Source organism: Myotis nattereri, assembly GCF_964212035.1.
Source record: "Myotis nattereri genome assembly, chromosome: 5".
In the NCBI taxonomy this organism is placed as follows: domain Eukaryota; kingdom Metazoa; phylum Chordata; class Mammalia; order Chiroptera; family Vespertilionidae; genus Myotis; species Myotis nattereri.
In genome coordinates, this window is record NC_138080.1 from 39,541,220 (window position 1) to 39,560,236 (window position 19,017).

At 39.2% G+C, this 19,017-nt stretch overlaps 1 protein-coding gene across 1 annotated transcript in view; it reads right to left on the reverse strand.

The window, feature by feature from the left end:
• GALNTL6 (polypeptide N-acetylgalactosaminyltransferase like 6) overlaps positions 1-19,017 on the reverse strand; it is a 937,179-nt gene that overhangs the window by 65,826 nt on the left and 852,336 nt on the right. Inside the window, exon 9 of the mRNA XM_081090925.1 lies at positions 13,144-13,251. Coding sequence (XP_080947051.1) covers positions 13,144-13,251 — 108 coding nt within the window. The remainder of the gene's footprint in view (positions 1-13,143; positions 13,252-19,017) is intronic.

Consider the following 19,017-nt stretch of genomic DNA (forward strand, 5'->3'; position numbering starts at 1 on the left):
CCATCTTGCCTTCGTCGCCTGTTTCTATTTCTCTCTGCAGGTTGCAATCACTGCATGGGCACTGGCGTGACCCCAATCCCCACACTGTGCTTGTGTCAATATTAAGCTATTGTATTATGGCGGATTTAGTAATAGATTTCTCTTTCTTCAGCTATCCCTCCCCCCCCCCCCCTTTTTTTTTGTCTGGAGCATTCCACCCAGATATTGCTCATAGCTAGCAAAGCCAATCTCACACAGAAAGAATTTATTTGTCACAGTCACTCCTCCAGCAAGGAATTGCATCACTCTCCCCTGACTTTCAAAATTCTGCTTTGATTTAAATGCGTTTCTTCTCTCTTCTTTGAAGCCTAAGAGTACTTTACTAGCTCTAGAGTCCCACCCCAAAGCCCTCCCATCATTGATAATATGATAATGTCATCATGGATACATCTCAAAAGAGAATCTCTTTAGGAGAACCTCCACCTCACTACAATTATTCAGCCTTGTGCTATTCTTCTCTGATCTAAAGACTTCTTTGAAATCCATGGGAAGCCTTCAGCATAAAGAGAGATGGCTAATCCAGTACTAAAAAGGGAGCCTGCTCCAACAGGCAATTTCCTCTCTCTTCTTCCTTAAGGCTGTGTGAGCTGTTTGCAAGTGATTACATGCTTTTGGCTGTCTTGATGCAATTTAATTATATCTCTATTATATTTTTTGGCCAAATACATTGGATATTTATGGTAGTATGTCTGATGGTATTTAATGTAGCCAAATGATTTAACTACATACCTTATTTAAAAGTGCATTTAAGCCTAATTTTAAAAATACCTTTTTGAGGAAAAATAATAAACAATAAACTGCTCATATTTATAGTGTACAATTTGGTGCATTTTGACATATGTATATGTTAGTGAAACCATCATTGATAAACCCACATGACATTTAACAAAAAAAAGAATAACTGAAAAGACAGAATTGGGCAACAAAGATGAAAGAGAAGCAAAAAATCAAAAAGGGATAATGCTGGAAGTGAAATTCAAATAGAATTTCTAGAAGAAATGACTGACCCTGAGAATGTCTACATTGCTACCAGTTGAGTGACTGTCAATTTGCGGCCAGAAACCTAGTGAGGACTTATTTATTGCCATTAAGGAGGAAAGCGCTTGTGATGAAAAGGATGAAGATGTCTTCCTAAATTGGAACTCCAGACCCATTAAACACTAACACCCCAGACCCCCTTCCCTCAGTCCCTGGCAACCACCATTCTACTTTCTGTCTCTATGGATTTGACCAATCTAGATATCTCATATAAGTGGAATCAGACAGTATTTGTCCTTTTGTGACCAGCTTATTCCATTTAGCATAATGTGTTCAAGGTTCATCCATTTTGTAGTATCTATCAGAATTTTCTTCCTTTTCATTGCTAAGTAATAATCCATTGTATGTATACATCTTATTTTACTTATCCAATGATCTGTCAATGGACAGTTTGTTTGCTTCTATATTTTGACTATTTGACATCTACACTAATAAAAGAGAAAGATGCAAATTGACTGTACCTTCATGTTGCCCACAAGCCAATCAGGAGTGAGTATGCAAATTAACCCAACAAAGATGGTGGGTTAATTTGCATATGCAGGCGCTGAGCAGCCGGGGGTGGGGCGGAACACTTACATCATCATGATGGCAACGACACAGGGCTTCTGAACGACCCCAGCCGCTCAGGGCCTCTGGGCAGTGAGGGAAGGCGGAAAGGTGGCTCCGGGCCTGAAGGAAGGCAGAAAGGTGGCTCCAGGCTAGAGTGAAGGCAGTGCTGGCAGTCCAGGGGAAGGAAGGCCCATTCTTGAATGAATCTTCATGCATCGGGCCTCTAGTGTGAGTATAAATATCTGTTTGAATTCCTGCTTTCATTTTTTTGTTTGTATATACCCAGAAGTGAAATTGCTGAATTTTAATTTTTCTGAGGAACTTCCATACTATTTTCTAGAGCAGCTGCATCATTTAACATTTTCAGCATGCACAAGGGTTTCCAGTTTTTCTTTGTCCTTTCAAACATTCATTTTTTTATTTTTTTAAATAATAGCCATCTTAAAGTGTCTGAAATGGTATCTCATAATGAGTTTGTTTTGCATTCCCCCAATGATTACTGATATTTAGGGTCTTTTCATGTGCTGATTAACCATTTGTATATCTTCTTTGGAGATATGTCTATCCCAAATCCTTTCTGCATTTTAAAATCAGGTGTTTTTGTTGTTGTTGTTATTGAATGTAGGAATACTTTAAATTTCGTGGGTATTAACCTTTTATCAGATATATTATTTGCAAATAATATTTTCCATTTTGTGACTTGTGTTTTCACTCTGTTGGAACCTGTTGATAGTGTCCTTTGATGCACAAGCTTTCCTAATTTTTAAACTTCAAATGGGCCACTTGACATAATCATGTCCCTTAAATGTAGGCTAAATGTTGCTGATGAAGGACTGTTAAGCAGAAACAGCTGTATTAGTTATCTATTGATATATGACAAATCACCCCACAATGGCGTGGCTTAAGACAATAATAAACATTTTTATCTTTCACAGTTTGTGTGTGTCAGGAACTTGAGTGTGGTTTGGGGAGCAATCTGGCTTGGATTTCTCAGGAGTTTCAGTCAAACTTCGGCCAAGGAAGCAGTCATCTTAAGCCTTAAATGAGGCTGAAAGATCTTCCATTGTGGTTCACTCCCATGTCTGGCAAACTGGTGCTTTATATAAACAGAGGTCATTTGTGCTCAAGTGTGGGCATATGGCCCGCAGGTAGGAGATCCTGTCTGAGTTTATCCAGGACTGAGAGAAGTCCTGGCACTTTGAGGACTGTTTTCTCCAGAGGCAGCACCATGAGCTAGAAGGTGTCGCTCTTTTTGGGGGGTATGGCGGTGTGGCTTCCCCAGTGGTGTCTCAGGCAAGAGACCAAAGCAAGTGGGAACACAAGCAGAAGAAGCAAATCCCAGGTGGCACAGGGTGGGTACGGCGTCTGACACGACTATGTGAGTGTGGGGGTAGAAGCCTTTTGGGGATGTCTAGGGACACCTGGGTGTCCACTGCTGGCAACCCAACCAATGGTATCTCAGCTCTCACAATTTGAATATAAAAAACAGTATGATCTTAATTGTAGGTGATTATTATTAACACATTGGCTATTTTTAAAAATAAATCACAACCGGCATTTTCTAACCTTCAGCCAAAGAAAATATTAAGTGTGTTTTTTTCTTCACAAGACCATCCACAGCAAGCATTCAAACTAACTGTGGTTGAACTAAGTGGTGCCACAACATTTATTCCATTTTCTATTAGTACACCCTGTTTTATTTTCCATGCTTTCAAAAGAAGCAAAAACACAAAACAAAAAACAAACCCTATGTTTTTAATAACTCATGCAGGGTCCTTAGGTTGAAATTATATCTATTCAAAGTTTAGGCAACCTGTGAAATTTTATTTTTATAAACCTTTTATAATTAGAAGACCAAAAGCATCCAGACACCATAAAGCGGCCATTTGATTTTAGATCGTATTTCGGTTTACAAAATCACGAGTGGAACCATTTTCCCCACCTTAAATGCCATCACAAAGGAGGCATACTTGGGCTGAAATTGCAGCGGGAAATGGAATTCTTGTGAGGAACCAGTAAACCATTGGAATCAAGGGCGATCAGAATGGAAATGAAATAGCGGAGGAGGCCTCAAGCACAGTGCCGCTGCATTTACGCATCTCCCGGGAATTCTTGGCAATGAGTGCCTCCTCCGGTGCTTCTGTGCTTCATCATCCAACCGGGGGGGGGGGGGGGTGATAAAGCCACCAGCGCTGCTTGGTCTTGCAAGAGTTGCACTTTTGGTTAGAGAGACTCTGGGATGCTAAAATATTTTAATTTGCTTAAGTTCCAGCAGCTTAATATTGTAGCAGCAGGGACCCATTTCATCTAAGTAAGCTTTCTCCTTTTCCAGTGGCATCCTGAGTGCAGGAACATGTTCACTTCTAATGGGAATAATGATAAAAAAAAAAAAGCCATATAATTCCCCCTCACCCACAAATAGGGTTCATCACGTAGTTTGTTGCTCAAGTGCTTTGAAAAAGAAAGGTATATGAATGCTGAATATAGCATAAAGTGCCAAGGTGCTCTGATAGGAATAAAGTAACTAACAGCAGACTGGAGAAGGTACCATAGGAATGAAAAAATATATCCCATTTTAATTTCATTAAGAATGGCAAAGCAAATGGCAGCTAATTATCGTGTAGGATCACCATTTAAATATTATGTTAATATTTAAAATCTTCCAATAGGCTTAACAAAATCTGTGAAATGTTGGTCCTCACTCGGTAGACAGAGAAGTGCTAAATACTATCCCTACAGCGTGGGACTTGCCTGGCTGGCCTTCAAGCTTTCTTTGCACACTACAAAGCATCACATAATTGGTTCATAAGTCATAGCTGAGCTGAAACTTGAGACAGCACTGAGGATTATTTAAAACAATTAAATTGAGCAAAGGGCTGGGGAAAAGATAGCATCTAAGGGAGTTTTTTAAGGAAAAAAAGCAAATAAATAAAAGGAGACCAAACTAAAATTAGTTTTGAGAAGTTTTGTGGGAAATTGCTGAGTTTTAAAGTAATGTTGTCTTAACCTCACTTTTTTTTTAAAAAAAATTTTTATGGCGCTTCCAAGAGACTGTACCTGCCAGTTACGCATTGTTCCACTTTCGTTTTCAGTGTCTAAGTTTGGGTTGAAGATCCTATGCTTTATCTGCATAATGTTCAACAACTTTAAATACACTATGTGATTCTGTTATTATTTTTTAAGCAAACAGATGAAAAGATTTATGGCTACATATTTTAAAAAATCCTGATACCACTGAGAAATTAAGAGAGCAAATGATGGTCAAACAATGGGAAATGAATTTGTGTTTCATGTTTTTATATCTCTTCTCTCTGGTCCTTGGCAGAGAGAACAGTTTTACTCTGCTTTATTTTCCTCCAATGCAAAACAAACATAAAATGCCCAGTGTTCAAATGCATAAAATGCTCAGTGTTCAAATGCATAAAATGCCCAGTGGTCAAAACAGGGACATCATTAAAGGGTGAGTTACGAGTGCTCTGCCAGTGTTGAGAACCAAAACTCATCTCTCGTGTGGGGAAGGTCCTGGGGTAGTGAGTGACATTCCCTGATGCACATCTATTGAAGAATTTCTCCAGCCTGAGCCTTTGTTGAGGTTAGAGATAAACTTGATCTTCATAACATGCAATGAACTCATCATATTTTAATGATTTATTAAATTATTATTGTCACATTATAAACATTATTGATTTTTAGGAAGTCTCTCATGAAGAATGACAAAACATCATTTACGGAAGATGCTTGAATTTCTTAAATGAAAAGCTTCATCCGAAGATAAGATGTTATATTTAAAAATGTGGCCAAGAGGGGAGAGAAATCACCACATGATTGCAGCATGTGAATCATCTTTCATTCTTGCCACAAGTATTGGGCCGCCTTATTTCTCTCGAAGGGATTCAGAACAGGCCTCCCCAAGATGTGCTACTTTGGCATGTGAATTACTTTTGAGTTGAAGGCAATTGAGACTCTAACTCCTGAGAAACTTTTATATCTTCCTTGAAGAGTTTAAATCAGAGGCCTTGCCTATAATAAGAGCGATCACCAGAAATAACCTTCTATGACCAATCTAGCGGGCAGGGCAAACTTCAAATTACTGAACACCCGCTCTTCTTTTCATCCTGAAAATGACCTTCCTTCCCGCTGAAGCCCCCAAGGTGCCTTATCTCATCTTCAGCTCAGAATGTCATATATACCTCATTTTCCCGGTCTGACACGGAACCTCTCATGCATGTGGGGTTTCATACGTATATATATAATTAAACTTGGTTTTCTCCTGTTAGCCTGTGTCAGATAGATTTAATTATTAGACTAGGCCAGTGGTCGGCAAACTCATTAGTCAACAGAGCCAAATATCAACAGTACAACAATTGAAATTTCTTTTGAGAGCCAAATTTTTTAAACTTAAACTATATAGGTAGGTACATTGTTATTAACCTACCTATATAGTTTAAGTACTGTTGATATTTGGCGCCTCCCCTGTGCTGCATCTCCCGTTGCCCGACAGACAGACACCCCCTACTTCTCCTAACGCCACTTCTTCAAAATAGACTCGCCCAGGCCGAAAACCGACTTCTGCGCATGGGCCACGAAGTTTCAATCGCACTGTAAGTGCACGCCCGCACGTGGTATTTTGTGGAAGAGCCACACTCAAGGGGCCAAAGAGCCGCGGTTTGCCGACCACTGGACTAGGCGAAAGAACCTTCAAGAATAGAGAAAAGATTTTTCATCCCCCATATCCTTTTTCTTATGTTGTAAGGAAGAATTAGAAATAGTGATTGTTTTTAGAGGAATTGCTTCCGAAGGCTTAGCCATTTATGCAGGCTGAGTCTTTGGGGAAGAATTCATCATTTCCTGCTTTTGGGGAGAAAGCTTGTGATGGGCCACTGTGCCCCTGAACTCAATGATAGTTTCAAATAAAGCATCTGAACCCTATGATAGCTTTGAATAAAGCATTTGAGAGCAGTCAAAAGAAGTGCTGGCTGCTGTTGATGGCTAAGGTTGTTAAACTACAGCTTTTATTCGCTGGGCAGTTTTATGAGAGGAAACTGATTTACAATCATCAAGGGAGAAAGGTCAATTTGTAGGATGTAGATTTTCTATTCATCACCACATTTTATAGCCTTGTTGGTGATTTTATTTTCTGATGTCAAACTAGTCGTTTTGATCTTGTTAATGCTTTTCCTTAACTGCTATATTTTTCTGACACAAACAAGGAAGAGCTCCATAAGCCAGATATTGTGTTCTTCTATTTCAGCTACATGAGGCAGGGCTAGCTGACTCCATAGGGAGCAATGAGGAAACACTCATTAATCAATTTGGGGTGGGCTGGCTTTGACATTGAAATACCCCTCCTCCACTTCTTCCTCCTCTTCCATTCCTTCTCCTCTCTATATCCCCTTCCATTGCTACCAATTTCAAGAGTCTGAGATGATCCATGGAGTCAACAGGGCTAGATGCCACCAGGGATATAACATGAAGAAAGGCACTTTGGGAAATATGTTGAGAAGTAATTTCACAGCTGACAGAGGCAAAACAACCATTCTTCCTCAGACCTCAGATTTAACCTTGTTGCCCATGAAGTATACCCAAGTCATCCTGCTAAGAAACCCTAAATAAATGTGTAAAGCCAAAACCATTTGTAACTATTTGTAACTTGTATATAGATCACAGTATAGGATCATTAAATATACTCTGTTAAATAGAACATATATCACTATACATATTAAATAATGCTGTGTGTTATCTGTGAGATATACTTCTGCTTCTGTTAAAGCATAATCCCAATGATAACATTATAATCTATATAAAATAGTTTATAACTAAGTAAGCTATATAAAGTACAGTTCTAATTCCATAGTGAGTTTGATTATTTCTGTTTAATCCTTTTCTCAAGCTCACAATGTTCAGATTGTTATATATAGATTTCTAGACTCTACCTTAGTCGGAGCCATTAGTTATAAGAAATTAAGGCTTGTGTTTATCTTGTTTATCACTTATCCAGGGCCTAGCACAGCGCCTGGCATAAATATTTTCTTCAGAAATAAAATTTTATTGGTAAAGAACATCTGGCAAAATCTGGCTTTTGTAGGCTCTCAGAATTCTACATGGGAAGTCTGCTTGTGTCTCCCAGATCTGGTTCTCCCTGAACCCATATAAAGCTGTCACTTGTAACCTACCTTATCTAAAACCATTCTCAGCATCTTCTCCTCCTCCCTTCCTCACATCCCTATATTTGTCCTGATACTGTTTCCTCAGATACTACAATGAAAACCTCATAGTCACGTTTGCCATCTTTCTCCTGGCACAATGGGACAAGTCAATAAATACCTTTTAGGAAATTTTCTTTACAAATGCTTCTTGCATTCAAAATGCTACTTTATTTAGTCTTTCTACTTTTTAGTATTTAATTGCTGGTTGATCTTTCCATTTTACCCCCTCTTTTTTTTTATCCTGGCACCTCCTGTTCAAAAACCATGAGTACCTCACTATAGCCTATTAGAAAAAGCTGTACACCTTGGTCTGCATACAGGGTCCTCTAGAATGGGTCTCCAATGCACGGTCCAGTTTAACTCCAGAGCTCCCAAACACAGCCCATGGTCTCTCTCCGAGTCTGCTCCTTCCTGAAACCAACGCTGCCCCAGCTGCTCCTGCTTACTCCACGTTCCTTCTAAGGAACAACATGGCAGGAGGGTTAAGCCTTGGACAGCCAGGCCTCAGTTCACAATTCTAACGCTACATACTTAACATTTAACCTCTATCCTTTATAAAGTGAGCTACACTTTCTTTTTTTTTCATTTTTTATCTTTATTGTTGAAAGTATTACAGATGTCTCCCATTCCCCCTATTGACTCCCTCTACTCCATTCCTGCCCCCGCCCCCTTCAGCACGCTATTGTCTACATTTACAAGTACCATAGGCCATTCTGTACAGTTGAATTCATATGGAGTTTGACTTCTTTGGTTTTATAGTTCTTATCCTGAAACTTGAATAATGGTTTCCATAAAATGCAATATGAAATTTTAGACAAGAAAGTCTTATTGATACTGCATTTTGTGCCAGTGGCAAGACATGGGAGGACAGAGTCCCCTGATTTGCATTCTCTGGGGTCCCTTACACACTTAGGGTGAGAGTTGGCTCCAGCTCTGTCTCCTATGCTGTCCTCCCTCCCCTTGGAGCCAGGGAAGAGCTGTGTGAGCTTCTAGCACTGCCCCACTCACAGTCTATAGGGCTGCCCTCTGCTGCCACGGGGCCTCCTAGAAAAACTCCATGGGTCAAGCTGCTCCCATGGGGACTGCTGTTGTACTACAATTAGCTGGTATGGCTAGCCATGGGATGACTGCTCTGCACCTCTGCCATGTCCCTGCTGATAGAGCCACCTGTCTCCCGTCTAATGGCTTCAATCGTCCCCATACAATAGGGTTCACAGGGGAGTCTGTGAGGTGTCAGTGATTGGCATTATACTTGGCTCATGTCACATCCTGAAAGATAAAGGGTCTCTTGAAGAGTCTTCCACCCACCAGCCGCCTCTGCTTTGCAAAGTGTCACTTAGCAAAAGGTCAGTGTGCTTTTTACTGAGCAGCCGCTCCCTTGTCTTCACTTGTCTGTGATGAAGGACAGCCAGTCCATCCCAAAGAAGAGATGATTGTCACCACAATCCCGGGGGCTTTTTAGTCTCCCTACAACCCTGCTTCCCTCAGGGAATGGCTGTTCCTGATGATAACATACCATGACTGTGAGCAGTGCTGACATGGGACCCCCAGACGACTCAGTAAAACACACAGTTTTATTCATGATGAGCAAAGCCTATGGTTCCAAGATGAAGCTGAATGGTAAGTCACCTACTGTGTCTCAGACTTTTGTGTTTTGTGGGAATTGACATAATGATGCTACTTTTCATTTTTGCCAGATAGGACATTAGTAAAAAATCTACTATCTACTTTCTATCACAAAACAGAAAAAAAGCCTATTATTATAGCATAAAATATATTATTAAATTGAATAGACTTAGCTTTGTGATTCTTATTTTTCCCAGTTCACCAAGGCTGGGTAAAAAGTGGGCCAGGAACTGGCTCTGGTCACTGGTCATGAGCTGGGAGCCACTCTTATGAGAACCTTATGCATTTAACTGAGGTATTGTTGAAGGTCCTCTTTCAATTCAACAGCAATGGTACCCTTCCCCGTTCTCTTTGATCAACCTGTCCATATCTTTATAATACATTTGAATATTATTTGTTGTTTTGTATTGACTTCTAATGGTTTCATGTTTGACTATCTTCTCTCTTCCAACCAGACTGTAATGCTAGGTAAATAGAAGGCACTGAACAACTAGTTATTAGAATTTATTTCTATAATACACACTGGTATGTTGTTTAGAGGGCTGTCAGCTTTTCACATGTATATGTGTGTGTATGTGTGTTTGTTTGCATGTTTTGGAATTCTGCTGGAATCCTCAATATGCATAGGTACACAGATGAAAGGTGCACAGTTTTGAAGAATTAAACAAGCTTCGTAAAGTAAAAAAACCAAGCCTTTGGAATCAAATCTCCATCTTTGCCTCGACTTCCTAATGAGGCTGGAAAGATGAACTAAGTATTGAATTGCATGGCTCTGCTTTTGAAGTATCTTGAAAGTCTCTCATCATTTTTGATGGTTTAGTAATACTGTAGGGTGTAGTAGCCAGTAGTTGAGATTTTCCCATAAAATATCAGAATTGTTTTTCATGTACTTTTTTATTTAAAAAATCATAAAATGCTCCTTAGAGTGACAGCTCAGTTTCAATATTTATGACTTTCTAATTGCTCTAGCCATTTAGAAAAAAAAAAGAGTCAAGTTCTCAAGTAAAATTTAAGTGGAAAAGACTAAAATTCAGAATTATGGTCTTTTTTTCATTTGAATGAACACTCACTTTTTGCTGGAAGTTTTATGCACCAGCCCTAGCTTCTCTATATTCAACAGTCCTTGAAAAAGTACTTAATTTCTTTCTTGAAAATATATGAACATCTTTGTAATTTGAAAATAAACTCTTTGGATCAGCACAACTTTCCCCCCAGTTTTATTCTACTTTGGACTGTAAACCAAGCACACATGATCTATCTTGCAAATGAATGACTCCGTGCGGGCACGAGCTGGAGAACATACGAGTGAGTGAAAGGGATATGTGGCAGAACATCATTCTGTGGGGGGGATTTTTAACTGCTCTGATTTATGATATTTGCCTGGCTGACTTGTGATATGTGCTCAAAGCTGTTCAATCATTTACCTTTTTGTGAGTTCTTGTTGTTTTCCTGAATGAAGTTTCAGATTCATATGTATAAGTCTTCTGTCTAAATTAAATCTTATTTCCTTTCCCAAGATGCAAGCCTTTGGAGCCAAGTATCCATCGTTGCCTTCACTTTTTAATGAGGCTGGAAAGATGAACTAAGTATTGAGTCGACGTGGCTCTGCATTTGAAGTATCTTGAAAGTCTCTCATCATTTTTGATGATTTAGTAATAATGTAGTGGGTAGCTGGTAGTTGAGATTCTCCCATAAAATATCAGAATTGTTTTTCATTTTCTTTGATCACTTTATAATTTTGTGATTGGTTGCTTTTCTTTAAATGATATATTTCTATAGCTACTTAATGGTGTGTGTTGTTAATATGTGATTAATCTTTCGAGGGGAAGAATAATATGACTTTGTCCCTTCAAGGAGTATGTAATATAATTTCATTATTACTAACTCAAACGTCTGTAAAAGTGATTATGGATTTGGCTAAATTTGGCTAAAGAAAAATGGACACTGTTGACAAATAACCTCAGAAAGGGGATAAGGAAACATTCTACTTCCCCAAAAACACTCACTATAAATGTAAATTTTATTATACTTAATTAAAATGTTTAAGTTTTAGTAAGTATTTCCTTGTTGCAGTTTTTCCTGATTAATTAATTCTGTCAACAAATATTTGTTGAAAGTCTACCAAGCCTTGCTCTAGGTGCTGGGAGTATAGTCCCCTTTATTCATGGGGGATACTTCCAAAAGCCCGAGTGGATGCCCAACACCAGGGATGGCACCAAACCTTATGTTTACTATCTTTTTTGCTATACAGACATATGCTTTATGGCTTTTCTTTGGCACACCCAAGTTGCACTTTGGAGCATTATTAAGTAAACTGAAGGCTACTTGAACACAAGCACTTTGATACCAGGACAGTAGATCTGATATCCAGGACAGCTAGTAAGTGAATAACTCAGGGTGAGGTAGTGAGAGTTGTGGGGGTTTTGTGCCAGTGAGGGTGGTGTTAGTATATACATACAGTGGGGACAAGCTGGACCGCACAAGATTTCGTCATGATGCTCAGAATGATGCACAATTTAAAACTTATGAATTGTTCATTTTTGAAATTTTCCATTTAATATTTTTGAACTGTAGTTGACCACCAGTAACTGAATCCTTGGAAAGCGAAACTGTGGAGAAGGGGGGACTATTGTAGCAAATACCACAGAGGAAACTGCCTTTGTGTGGTTGATAGTCTAATAAATCCTGATGAACTAGTTTATATTTTTTAAAAAACTTGTTATGTGAGCTTATTGAGCTTTCTATGAAAGACCCAAAAAGTGATATATTGCAGCCTAACTAATAAAGGGACCAAAATGAATAATTCAGGATTTGATTCCCAGGGCAGCATTGTGCAAAGGGGTGTGGTAAAACACCCTTTTTGTAGATTTGACATTTGAGCAGTAGCAGGTGCAAATTGTGGTGAATAAAATTAACTCAGCTATGAAGAACGTAACACGAAAAGCAGAAATTGTCAGGATTGTTTCCAAAAGGCATGGTGACTACGTCCTCCCAAGCATGGATGAAAGCATTCTATAAGGCCCAAGACAAAATCATCCTTGCATTTGATCTAAGGAAAAGGATTTTTTTCCCTAAAAAAAAACCCACTTGGATTTGGTCAATTTTGGAGTTTTGAGGTTGGGGTAAAACTTTAGGCAGAGCTGATCCTAGTTACAAATGAGAAGGCAGAGTTTGGGCACCCAGCCCTCCCGTCTCCTATTTACCCCTTCCTCCAGCTGACCTATGATGTCTCCTGCTCTGCTCCCCTTGGGAGGAAAGTACTGGACCTCCCTTCCAAAGACCTGAGCTTCAACTCCTCCTGTGCTATTTATCCTTCATGTGAGCATGAACAGGCCGTTTTGCCTACCCTCAGTTTCCTCATCTACAAAATAGAGATAAGAATACCAACCTCAGAGGGTAATGATGGATATTAAATAGCCCGTTTGTGAAAATGCCTTGAAATGATTAACAACAAGAATTAGCATAATCGCTAACACTTCTTTAAGGAACCGGGCAAGAAAGCTCCGAGAAAGACAGAAACTCTCTAGATACTAAAGACTGCCCAGTGGAATGGCGTGTGGTGGAGGTTTTATTTTGGTTAGTGCTTCTGCTAGATTGTGTCTTAAATTATACCGTGGGTAAGGTTGCTTCCTCTGCCGACAGAACTTATGTCAAGCCCAGCTCATTCAGATCCCCAAGTACTCACTCTTGCCAGGCTGGTCCCAGATGGAACTTTATAAGGGACGTACTTCCTGTAGATATGACCCACTCTAGAACATGGCACATCGAACATTTCTCCTCCACACATCCAAACCTAAAGAGAGGTAATTTCAAAGTATGAAAAAAAGAAACCCAGAAAATTCCATACAAAAAAGCAAGACTCAAAAATGTATTAAAATCTCTTAAAGTCTCAAAATGAGTAATTTCTTTTTATAATAAATAGCTAACCAAGAAAGAAAACCACATTTTCAAAAACCCAGATTCATAAAAGTATAGAGCCAAAATACTAGTTTAGTAAGATCTAATTTCCATAGACATCGTGGCATTATTTTTATTCTAGAATTTTATTATAAATATTACATTGAACTGAAATTTAATGCTTACACATCTTAGTTATATAGATATTTGTTTTGAAAGCTTTGTGAAATCATTTGAAGAAGTAACATTAAATTTTAAATGTCAATTTAAAATATAAAAAATGGAATTTTTAAAATAAATTAATGAATTAAGGAACACATATCTATGCTTGAAGTTACATCTGCATGCTAATTTTCCACACCCTTGATTTTTTTCTTAGGTAAAGAAATTAATTGGCTAGTGATATGGAAAAAGGAAATATTATGCCTGAGTTATATGTTAAAATGCTGTACTTATATATAGTAACAAAAATTAATTGGTTATATTTTATCATGACTACTCACTTAGACACACACTTAATAACGGTTTTATATATAACAGACTATTTACTACAAAAGGACAAATTAGACACATACTTAATCATGATTTTATATATAACAGACTACTTACTATAAAAGGACGAAGGACTATCCTATATAAGAGATAATATGCAAATTAACCCCCACACTCTCATAAATGGCTGCCTACGACCAGGCTGACAGGGGGGTTAGTGATGGACAACCAAATGACTGAACAAGCAGGCTGGGCGGGGTAACCAGGCTGGCAGCAGGAATAGTGAGGGGCGAACAAACAACTGAACAAGCAGACTGCGTGGGGCGACCAGGCCGGCAGGGGGGCCATGAGGGGCGATCAGGCTGGTGGTTGGTGGGGGCAGTAAGAGGTGACCAGGCTGGCGGGGGGGGGGGTCAGGGGCAACCAGGCCAAAGGGGTGGGGTGCAGTTGGGTGTGACCAGGCTTGTGGGGGGGTAGTTGGGGGCAACCTGGCTGGCAGCGGGGGGCAGTTAGGGGCAACCAGGCCAGCAGGGGGGGGCAGTTAGGGACAATCAGGCTGGCACACAGAGGCAGTGAGGGGCAATCAGGCAGGCAGGCAGGTGAGCGATTAGGAGCCAGCAGTTCAGGATTATGAGAGGGATGTCCGACTGCCAGTTTAGGCCCAATCCCCGAGGGGTCCCAGATTGGAGAGGGTGCAGGCTGGGCTGAGGAGACCCCCCCGACCCATGCACAAATTTCGTGCACCAGGTCTCTAGTTTACTATAAAAGAACTACTTACTATTAAAACAAAAATGCAGACTTCATATGGGCTAGATTTTTAGCTATTTCAAATATAAGAAAAAAATTAAAAAGAATTAGATACTATTATGGTTAGTTTTATAAGTCAACTTGGCTGCACTACAGTGCCTAAATATTTGGTCAAATATTATTCTATACATTTTTATAATGGTGTTTTTTGAATGAGATTAACATTTAAATTGGTAGACTTTGAATAAAGCAGATTACCCTTCATAATGGAGATGGATTTTACCTAATCAGTTGAAGGCCTTAATAGAACAAAGACTGACCTCCCCAAAGCAAGAAGAATTCTACCAGCTATCTGCCTTTGGACTTGAACAATAGCTCTTCCCTGGGTCTTCAAACTGCTAGCCTACCTTACAGATTTTGGACTTACCAAGCTTCCCCAATGGTGTGAGCTGATTCATTAAAATAAATCTCTCCTTTTATATATGCATATCTTGTTGGCTCTATTTTTCTGGAGAACCCTGACTAAAACAGGTACATAGATTGTTTTAAAGTATAATATTGAAAGGAAGAAAGATAAATGTTTATGTCTTAGCTTATATTCACTTCCTACTTTTCTCATTAAGAGGAATGACACCCCATCTAAGACTGGTGAACAAATAGTGATTAGAGTGAATGGAAGTCCAAGGGAAAGGGAATTCAATTATTAAGACAATATTAAGGCCCTGGCCAAGTGGCTCAGTTGTATGGAGCATCGTATGGTACACCAAAAGATTGCAGGTTCAATTCACAGTCAGGGTACATACCTAGGTTGTGGATTTGATCCCTGTGGAGTGCACGTGGGAGGCAACCTATCAATGTTTCTCTTTCACATTGATGTTTTTTTCTCTCTCTAAAAATCAATAAAAAACATATCTTCGGGTGAGGATTTAAAAGAACAACAACAACAACAACAATACTCAGTTGTTCTAAATGGGTTTAGGTTAGGACTACTCATGGTATTAATTTTAACTTGATGGGGTAGACATCAGAAGTATGTATGGATGATATAAAGCTGGTTGGGGCAGTTAACATTCTAAACTGTAGTACCAACATCCATAAAATCTTGAGAGGCTGGAGAGATTAAAGTTTAATAAAAAGGGTAAATATAAGAATCTGTCCCATTTCTAAAAGAATCAATGCATCCAGAGAAGGATGGGGTGGAAAAGACTAAGCAGCATAAAACACACATCACCAACATGATATGAAGAGTTTAGGGAGTAAGAGTCCTGATCTATCTGACTAAAGTCTTATGCTAATTTCTGAGTAAATGCTTTATATTCTCTTTTAAAGAGAATTACCAAAGTGGTAAAGGATGCAACTGTGTTTTAGGAAAAATAATGGAAAGAACTGGAGATGTGTAATCTTGCTAAGACAAAATTCAGAGAAATCTTTTTCAAATATTTAAAGACCTAATATTTGGAAGAGATGGTCTACAGAAACTCAAAGAGATAGAAAGGATTAATAGGATAGAGCAATAAAGAGTCTATTTCAACTCCGTGGAAGGAAGGACTTTTTAATAGACAGAATGATTAAAGATGTGTTGAAATCAGTGGTAGATGACACTTTGGAGACAAGCATATAACTTTGAATGGATAGTTGATCTAGTTAACATTTTAAGGTAATTCTAATAATAAGAGTTAGCATTTATGAATCCTTACTATGCCCTTTTTCATTTAAAGCTCACAACTCAATGACAGAATTTACTATTTCCCCAATTACATAGGTGGGAAAATGGCAGTCTAATGGCCGAGTAACTTGCCCAAGGCCACATAACTGTCCACCACAAGAATGGAGATTTGAATACTAGTAGTATCACTCCAGTGTTCACATGCTTAATCAATATTCTATCTACAAAGTCAGGAAACTTTGTTTGTGGTGGTACAGATAGTAAATACTTTTGCTTTAGGCTTTTAGGTCATATGGTTTCTCCTTCAACCAGGCAACTCTGCTAAGGACAAGGTGTGGCCATATTTTAATAAAACTTTGTTTACAAAAACAGGCAGTAGGCCATAGTTTGTTAACCCCTGTTCTACAAGGTACAAAGTCCTCTCAAACATTGAAATGCAATGACTCTATATGTGGGAGAGTGTGGAAAAATGCAGTTGGATATTACAAAACCTCCCATTGCCCATGCTCCTCTACAATGTGACCTTGGTACCCTCCCATGGAGGTGTGGGTCTACATTCCTTCTCCTTGAATTTGGGTGGGCTTGTGACTTTTAGACCATGGGAGTATAGATGAAGTGAGTGAGGCTAGGTGATGAAAGGCAATGTAGCTGCCACCTATCCTCCGGGGCACTTGTTTTTATAACTGCGATGCCATGTAAAAAAATCTTGAGGCCTCCCCATTGTGAGAAAGTCTAGGCCACATGAGAAGTCATGTGAAGGTGCTTGGGGTCAATAGCCTCAGTGTTTTAATGCACAGCCAGCATCAACTGCCAGACATGTAAGTGAAAATTCCTCTGCGTGATTCTATATGTAGCTATTGAGTTACACCCAACTGAGGCCCCATATATCATGAAGCAGAAATGAGCTATACCTCTTTGAGCCTTCTCTAAATTTGGGACCCATAGAATGCATGAGCTTAATAAAATGGTTATTTTATGTTGTTAAATTCTTGGGTACTTTGTTTTGCAGCAATAGTAACTGGAACTACATATTTCCAAATCCATGATAAAGGTGAACTGCTAACACATATAATCAAAACTTATGGATCACCCACCAATCTCATCTTATCTTATTGTGGGAGATACAGCTCTAGGTCTCACCAATTTCTCTTTTTACTTCTTCTTGGGTTATAGGTTATAATCATCTTCCTGCTAGTTTATAATATCCAGCTCCTCTGTATGAGATGGGGCTGTATGATTATTTCATGCCAGTGGAATGCAAACAGAAATGAGGTACATTGCCTCTGGGCCAAAATAATTAAGAGTGGATTTCCTTTTCTACCTTCTTCAGGATTTACTGTTTCCCTCAGAGCCTGACAGACTACAGAAGATCCAGAGAAGGGGTCCCGGTTAGATGGTGGCATCACTAAATACATGGGGCCTCGGACCCTGACAACCTGGATGGAGCAGAGCAGGCTTCTCTCCCAAGCTGGGCCAAGTTGTGACAGGGCCAATAGAAGAACTTTGTTAGCAAGATTTTGGAATTGTTACAGCAGTGAGTCCACTCTAATAATTTTTAATAGCAATAATCGCACCTCAGATAAACCTCATTGGTTATGATACAGCCACTGCAGAAAGCTTTAATAATCTTTTAAAAAAGAAAATCGTATACAGTGAATGTAATCATTTGAGAGATTATTTTCTTTGATTATTTATGCATTTTAAAGAGGTAAAATTTGAAAGAATTTGACCACAGCCAAAGGAGTGGATAATGGGAGGGCAGAGAATGTTAGATAGTCATGTGTGTAATAAAATGTCAGTTCTTATTGGTCAAAGTTAAGAAAATGTCAAGGCAAAGAAGCCTTCGTCTACAGTTGGAGATAGTAACAGGTTAGAACAGGCATTTATTTTTCATGAAAAAGGTGACTGTATTACTTCCATTAGGTGATAGAGGTTGGTAGTCTCTCCTGTAGGAATAGGGAATGGTGACAAATAAGAGCACGATGTAGGGCCAAGGCCAGGAGCAAGGTCTTACATTTTCTGGTCTTAGTCTTTCTTTCTTTCTTTCTTTTCTTTTTTTTTTTTTTTTGTCATAGGAAGAAATGGACTTAGTACTTCTTATGAGAGTATTCTCCAGGGTGAGAACTGCCACAACAGAAAATTAAACAAATCATCATTGCCTTGCCTTCCTTTTTAAGATATGGCAAAATAACCCAATAGATGCACAGACATGAAATTCTAATGAATTCTTTCAGAGGGTCACTCAAATACAGCTTTTAAAGATTCCTTGGTGTAAGATAAAGCACCACACAATTAATGGCTTTAAACAATACTCAATTACGATCTCACAGTTCTGTGAGTCAGAAGTCCATGAGGGCTTGGCTGAGGGCTCTGCCCAGAGTCTCACAAGGCCGAAGTCTAGGTGGCAGCTGGGATGAGCTCTTCTCTGGAGACTCTGGGGAAGAATTAGCTTCAGGGCTCATTTGGATTGTTGGGAGAATTGAGTTCCTTGCAGTGTTGGACTGAGACCCCATTTTTAGGTCCTTGACCCAAGAACCCTCTGTCTTTTTTAAAAAACATATTTTTATTGATTTCAGAGAGAAAGGGAGAGAAAGAGAGAGATAGAAACATCAATGATGAGAGAGAATCATTGATCAGCTGCCTTCGGCACAGCCCACACTGGGGATTGAGCCCACAACCCTGACTGGAAATCGAACCAAAACCTCATAGTTAATGGGTTGACACTCAATCACTGAGCCATGTTGGCCAGACATGAAC